General features: G+C 34.1%; 1 protein-coding gene across 1 annotated transcript in view; it reads left to right on the top strand.

Annotated features, from left to right (window-relative positions):
- LOC106469489 (SCY1-like protein 2) overlaps nt 1-5,338 on the top strand; it is a 63,714-nt gene extending 58,376 nt beyond the window's left edge. The window contains exon 15 of the mRNA XM_022398017.1: nt 1,844-5,338. Coding sequence (XP_022253725.1) covers nt 1,844-1,867 — 24 coding nt within the window. The 3' untranslated portion in view covers nt 1,868-5,338. The remainder of the gene's footprint in view (nt 1-1,843) is intronic.
- Nucleotides 5,339-7,412: the final 2,074 nt, after the last annotated feature.

Here is a 7,412-nt window from a genome sequence, read left to right as displayed (position 1 = left end):
TTTCATTCCTGGGCCCATTCTATCAGGTTTAAGGCTGAGCAATCTAGGGTTTTTGGTTTCTTTCATGTCTTTCAAATCTCATTCCTGGGCCCATTCTATCAGGTTTAAGGCTGAGCTAGTCTTAGGGTTTTTGGTTTCTTTCATGTCTTTCAAATCTCATTCCTGGGCCCATTCTATCAGGTTTAAGGCTGAGCTAGTCTTAGGGTTTTTGGTTTCTTTCATGTCTTTCAAATCTCATTCCTGGGCCCATTGTATCAGACGGGTAAATGAAGGATTCTGCTTTCGAATGATCAAAATGAACAATCAAAACGTTTTGGGTTCGTAGTAGATTAGTCACAACGCTCCCTTACGGAGGTATGCGTTCTAACGACTGCACCCTATAATTGGAAATGTTCTGTGTGTTTCTTTTTACCTTTAGGGCACTTATAATTCATATAAGGTCAGATAACAATTGAAAGGGACAAAGCAAGTAACAGCATTTAAGTTAATATGATATACTGTGTTCTGTAATGCCCTTACATGGGCATTCCTGAAGCAACCGTTCAAGGAAGACAAGTTCACGCCATAGCTGAGGCATTAAATCACATAGCGCACGTTGGGCCTGTGTTTGAGTAACATAGAAAGCACACAAGTAACATGATATTCTGTTGACAACATCATAAGATCTGCTCGTATGTTTTCAGATCTACACCTCATCATTATTAAATAAGTTTGAAAAGCAAAACTTTTTCTTATCGGATTAATAGGAAGTAGCCATTACTTTGAAGATGGATAATGTATTTGGGAACCCTAAAGGTAAAGGATTATATTCAGCCCTCAAAAAATAAGAAAATGTGTCCATATTTCTGTCATTATCAATGAATGTGGATCATTTTTCAGTAGACAATGAGAAATAATATTATGCCCATGTCTACCCAATTTCATCAAAATCAAATAATTTTTGACTGAGTTATAGAGCAAAAACGGTGTGAAAAATCGGTCCCCATGTTAACATACAAGGATGTTTTTGGGATTTTTGCGACCTTGCTCTGACCATGACCCTCCAAAAACTAATCACTTCTTAGTTGGGTCATAGTTCAAATGTACAAGAAATTTCGTACAAATCCATTTAGCTGTTTTCGAGAAATCTTGCTGACAAACAAACACACAGGGGTGAAAACATAACCTCCGTCACCTTCGGTGGCAGAAGTTATAAATAGTAAAAACAAACTTCGTAGACTATTAATACACACACACACACACACAATATATATTCTATATACATATATTTATGAGACTGCGCAGTAGACTAGAGTACAGGGAAAGCATGCACAGTGTGATAACCACGACAAAACTCCTTCTTAACATTCTGATAAAGGACCGAAACAACAGACAATTATATTGATTTTTCTATTTTCTGCATGTTTTGTCACACTTAATTTTTGAATATTTGAGCAGTTATGATAGCAAACGAAGGGGAAATATACCATTTGCTTTAAATATATATATATATATATTTGAATGGTTATTTTAAAAAAAAGGGCGATCTTAATCCAATTTACAGGTTCGTGACAGCTATAAAATAATATCTCTGATATCACTCTGTCCCGTGATAACTGGGAAGACCAAATCCGGAGGCGTTTGGGGAATGGTGTACAGTGACCCCCCCCCCCCTCAGCTCATAAGTATTGTCAATCAAGTCTTTGTATAGGAGGCACCTCAGTGAAACACATAAATTTTACAAAAAATCCGAGTTGGCAACAATGTACAGATGAGAAACCAGTTAGGTTTTTAATATGGCCTAAATCGGTAAATATCCTATTTAAAGTAGATAAGACATGAAATGTGACTTCGTCTCTTTCAGCAACAGCTGTTTTCCAGCAAGTAAACAAACGCACGTGGCCAGCTGTCAGCCTGAAGACCATGGCCAACACCAGGTGGTATTTAAACGGGGAATAAGGAAGATATATCGGGTCATGTATCTTTGGAACAACACAAATTGTAAAGAATAAACAAAGCAATATATCTGGTATTTAAGAAGTGTTTTTGATGTACTACATATCCACCTGTTACAAGGCTTCTTTACTTGACTTCTTCAAATTTAAGTCTATACAATCACAATATTGCTGTGAAGCTGTGTGTCTTTGTTTTAGTGCCAATCTTTACGCTATTGATCGTATTAATTAACATTATAATTTACCTGTTCGTTGTACATGTTCCCTATGTAAATAGTTATCAACTTTATTAGATTTTTAGGGTTAAATATTATTCAATATTACAAAAGCTAGCTTCTTTAAATTTTGTTTCCCAGTTGTTGTTTTTTTTTGTTATCGATAATAATAGAAAAGATGAGAACGAGATAGAAAATCACTGAACGAACCCGTTATTATTAATCTTGAACGTCTTGAATTATGCAAACACTTGATTGGTGAATTACTACCGATATTTGTTACATTTATTACTGTGTGAGTGAGAGAATTTTTAAATTCAAATGTTACCTCACAAGATTTTTTGCGATTGTATTCCAAAGTAGTCAGAATGAGCTCACTGACGTCACCAAAGTACAACACTGCTCGTTATGTAATGTGTAATGTAATGAGTGATCTTAACTGTTGCTAGTTATGAGAGTATTTATCACTTTATCTGCTACCTAACCTAGTCCTCGACAGCCTCTACTACTCTTTATCTGCTACCTAACCTAGTCCTCGACAGCCTCTACTACTCTTTATCTGCTACCTAACCTAGTCCTCGACAGCCTCTACTACTCTTTATCTGCTACCTAACCTAGTCCTCGACAGCCTCTACTACTCTTTATCTGCTACCTAACCTAGTCCTCGACTACTCATTATCTGCTACCTAACCTCCTCATTGACAGCCTCTACATTAAACTTCCTAGGGGGGGACTCTTCCCCAAACTGGGATACTACACATTTACTCTGCACAGATCAACAAGTTTCAAACCTTATTTCCACTGTTAATAATATTATAATCAATAATTATTGTGAGAATTAAATACAAAAGTGTGCCGAAATGACGAAAAAAAAAAGAAGAATTAAATGGGAGTTTCTAGTCTTTAGAACATATTTTCTGTTTAACTTCGTCTGTATAATGCACACGAAAGTTACTTTGTTTTGTATGCTAGTTTTTCATTGAAATCTGCATATTTTATGCAAGAAAAATGACAATTTAAGTTGATTTTAAAATGCTTTCTGACGATCATTTTATTGGATTAACAAGCTATTAATTTCACTTGTATATTGTATGAACCTTGTTACAAACGAAACAGACTCGTTCAAACATATTTCGTACATTGAGTATTTATTTTTATGGTTAACTTTAAAACAGCTTTGGGTAAAATGGTGAGACTTCTAAGCACCGTAGATGCAAATGTATAAAATTAACAAGTGATGTTTGTTGACTGTTTTACATGTCTTAAACCAGAGTTTACCCTGTCCAAGATGGCGTGTTATTTAGTGTTTATTCTTCCCGCCAGTATTGAAAATTTGGCCAGTGTTCCATTGTCAATATATATGGTGTTTGCATTGTATCCGAAAAAACGATCATTTTAAATGTCTTTTGAATGCAAAATGTGTACTTTATGCAATAAGTTCTTGTTTAAGAAATTGTCAAGATATTTAATTGGTAAGGTGAACGTCAGAGCCAAAGGTCAATACAGTTGTAAATGTTCAGTGACAGTGATTAAGGGTCATAGAGGTAAATGTAAAGTGGTCAAGAATAAAGCCAATAGTATGTCCATCGTCGGTTGTTAAGATAAAGTGTGAAATTATGGGTTCATTTTATTTATATTATGTATATTCATTTTTCTACGAATACTTCTAATTACCTCTCAAAGTAACTTCAATGAGTATTTAAAGGACCCAATATCAAAAAGACTGCAGGAATAAAACAGTATTACGGAATTATTGTACACAGCCAAGACATCCTCAGTAAATCGAATATTTTATGAAGTCCAGGCAAAATCAATACATAGTCGTTTTAGTTAAACTTCGTTTGTTTAAACGCAATGCTACAAAATGGGCTACCTACGCTGTACCAACCACAAGGATCGAAGCTCGAATTTTATTGTAATAAGCCCTCAAGCATGGACTGTTTGGTCGGTAAATCCAATGAAATGTTAACCAAATAACCGATAGTTTAATTTGTTACTTTTAAAGTTTGAACGAAATGTATTCTTTTATTTTCATTTCTATTTACAAGAAACCGAACAATTCTAGCCTCCATATTTACCCACACAGTGGGACAAAAGCTTTCCCAAGAAACGCTGTACTCCACTAAATTGGGATATGTTAAATTATAATTAAATTTAAACAGATAAAAAACTAAGTAGAAGCCAATAACAGCTATACAAAAAAAAAGTATCCTTCCGCCATAAAACCAGACTAATTACTTTATCACAGCGTCTTTAACATTTATATTATTAATTATCCCTCTTTCCGCGAGAGGGCGTAATTGTCTATTATGAACCGGAAATTATTACATTTAATTGCTGTTGTAGTTTTTGACCTGGAGTTTGTCTCGGGATTCGATGAGTGTCCAAAGTTTTCTGATGAATAAACGCCCAGCTTAAGAGCGATAGGCTTGTGATTATATTTAAATTAAGAGGCGTATTTATATTTAAACTTTCTTCCACCCCTTTATGGGAAGTAAAACTTCTGAAAGCAGGAATGTGAAATTCTGTAAATTCAGTCTGCAAGACGTTAAAGTCACACTTCGGTTTACACAAACCTGATATGTTGGTTAACGTGTCGAACTGCGAATCCGATAGTCCATGGTTCGCGTCCCTTTGCCGTAAGTCACGCTCCTAACTTTGGGACAGTGAGTGCGTTATAAAAGTGACGATCAAATCCCACTATTCAAATTAGAGTAGTCCAAGAGTTGGGGGTGAGTACCGATGTCTAGCTGCTTTCCCTCTAGTCTAATTTATCACTTCAAAAATTAGGGACGTCAATGCGCAGATAGCCACTTATGTAGTTCTGCGTGAATATCTAATCCAAACAAACAAGCATTAACACATTACAGTAAAGGATGATGTGGAAAAAAAACGGCTCAGAATGACGAATGAAATACTGAAAACGTTTTTTTTTCTTCTTCAAGCACATATTTCACGAAATGAACCTTGGTGTGTAATAGCAATAAATTAACTTTCTGTGTTAGTGTTTTATACGTACAAGATTACAGACTTTTTTTTGTGTTTTGAGCTTTAACGTTTACTGCAAGTCGAATTGCTCTTTAAGTATGAAAGCAAGTGAAATGCAGATGTTATAACATATATTTAATTAATGTTTTAGTACGCACCTTCCGTTTTGACAAACAACTTCTGTGCACTCACTGGTAAGACTCTACATTTCCTACATATATGCAGAGTTATTGTACTTAAGTCTGTAATAAAAAAAATATAGTTATAATATACAGCTACTGTGTCCGGTTTTGTTGACCAGAGCCATACGATAATCTACACCACACACATCTAGGCTACAGAGGTCTAAGGAAAAACTAAAAAACAGAAAATACAATGTAGGAATGATAAAATGTATCCTAGTGGGAAATATATCCGCTTATGCAGGACCTATACATCAATAATGATATAATATATCACGTGAAGTTCCTATTTATCTTCCCCACATCTTTAACCCTAGTGAGAAATATATCCGCTTATGCAGGACCTATACATCAATAATGATATAATATATCACGTGAAGACCCTACTTATCTTCCCACATCTTTAACCCTAGTGAGAAATATATCCGCTTATGCAGGACCTATACATCAATAATGATATAATATATTACGTGAAGACTCTATTTATCTTCCCACATCTTTAACCCTGGTGGGAAATATATCCGCTTATGCAGGACCTATACATCAATAATGATATAATATATTACGTGAAGTTCCTATTTATCTTCCCACATCTTTAACTAACACACTCAGTCTACAGCTAGTTGTGTAAAGTCAGTTGCTCCTAATAACGAAAAATACAAGAAAATAAAAATAAATTATAATCAAAGGTATACCACTGATTTTTCATGTATAGGAAACAAAGATGCATTAACTGGTATAACCAGCATTTTCTAAGGCTTCCGATTATCCTAAAAGGTTACCCCCAAAAAAAATCAGAGGTTTTTATCCTATCGATCCTCCTGATAGCCTTCAATAAGATTACCTCTTATCCTTGTTTAGGATAATCTTAATCCTAGTAGCCTCCATCTGAACTGGAGAGATGATTAAAACATGTTTCTTAAATTTCCAGCTCCAAAATTATTAGCCTACTGCTAGTCATTAGTTTTTATTGAATTCTCCAGATCGAGCTTGCGCAGTTTCTTTCTTAAATAAACAATTTTCCCGTTTAATGTTGACTTTTTCAAACCATTTTCTTAACCATTAGAAAAAAACAGTTCTCAGCTAGAAGCTTTCAACATAATAATTTATGTCAAAAAGAAGCTACTCCTTAGATACACATTTTAAAATCTTTTCATGTCTCGTTCTCACGTTCCTAACACTAAACAGTATTGTGCCATGATACTTGGTATTGAGCAATAGGCCTCGTCGGCATTGGATATGGCATATTATAACATATTTCTCTTTGCTTTCACTAAGAAGTTCTTAGAATGTATATAATGTTTCGATGTTAAGATCATTTGTTTATTGTTGTTGTTTTTATTTGGAGATCTTCTCAAAATAAAGTTTTAAAACTGTAACATAAATTTTATCGCTTTTCAATCGATGTAAGTGTAAAAAATATGTGTTATTTAACAGAATGTATCAATTAGGTTATAAATATTTGTAATATTTGACAAAACGAACAAAGAAACAATTTTCCGTCTTTTTTTTTTCAAGCTAACAAACGTTTATTTGTCTTGTTATCGTTAATTGGTTATCGTCCTTTTTTTCAAGCTAACAAACGTTTATTTGTCTTGTTATCGTTAATTGGTTATCGTCTTTTTTTTTTCAAGCTGAAGACGTTTTTTTTCAAGACGTTTATTTGTCTTGTTATCATTAATTGGTTAGCGTGTTTTTTTTTTCAAGCTCACAAACGTTTAGTTGTCTTATTAACATTAACTGGCTAATGTTACACTAGCCGTTCTTTCTATGAAGCCCGACAGGAGTAGAGTCTCTTGATTTACAGTGTGAAAATTGGAACTTTTTTCACCATAATGAATAACAATGTAATAGCTTTGTAACAGTTTAGATTTTTATAATGTGGTCTTAAGAGTCGCGTTTTAAAACTATAGACAAACGAAATGTGTTAAAAGTTTATATATATATTATATTTATATATAACAATAAATAAAAAACGCGCCCAAGTTGTCTGAAAAAGTATTCAAAAAGAAAAACGTCGCTTCTTTCACGGCTGGGTAAATCTTGAAATCTCAATTTCTGTGGCTGCCCGGTAACAAATTAGGTTTAAAAAA

This window comes from Limulus polyphemus, unplaced genomic scaffold, assembly GCF_000517525.1.
Source record: "Limulus polyphemus unplaced genomic scaffold, Limulus_polyphemus-2.1.2 Scaffold3513, whole genome shotgun sequence".
NCBI classification, from domain to species: Eukaryota; Metazoa; Arthropoda; class Merostomata; order Xiphosura; family Limulidae; genus Limulus; species Limulus polyphemus.
Note: the sequence above shows the minus strand (reverse complement) of the source record. Positions and strands in the feature narration are given on the sequence as shown.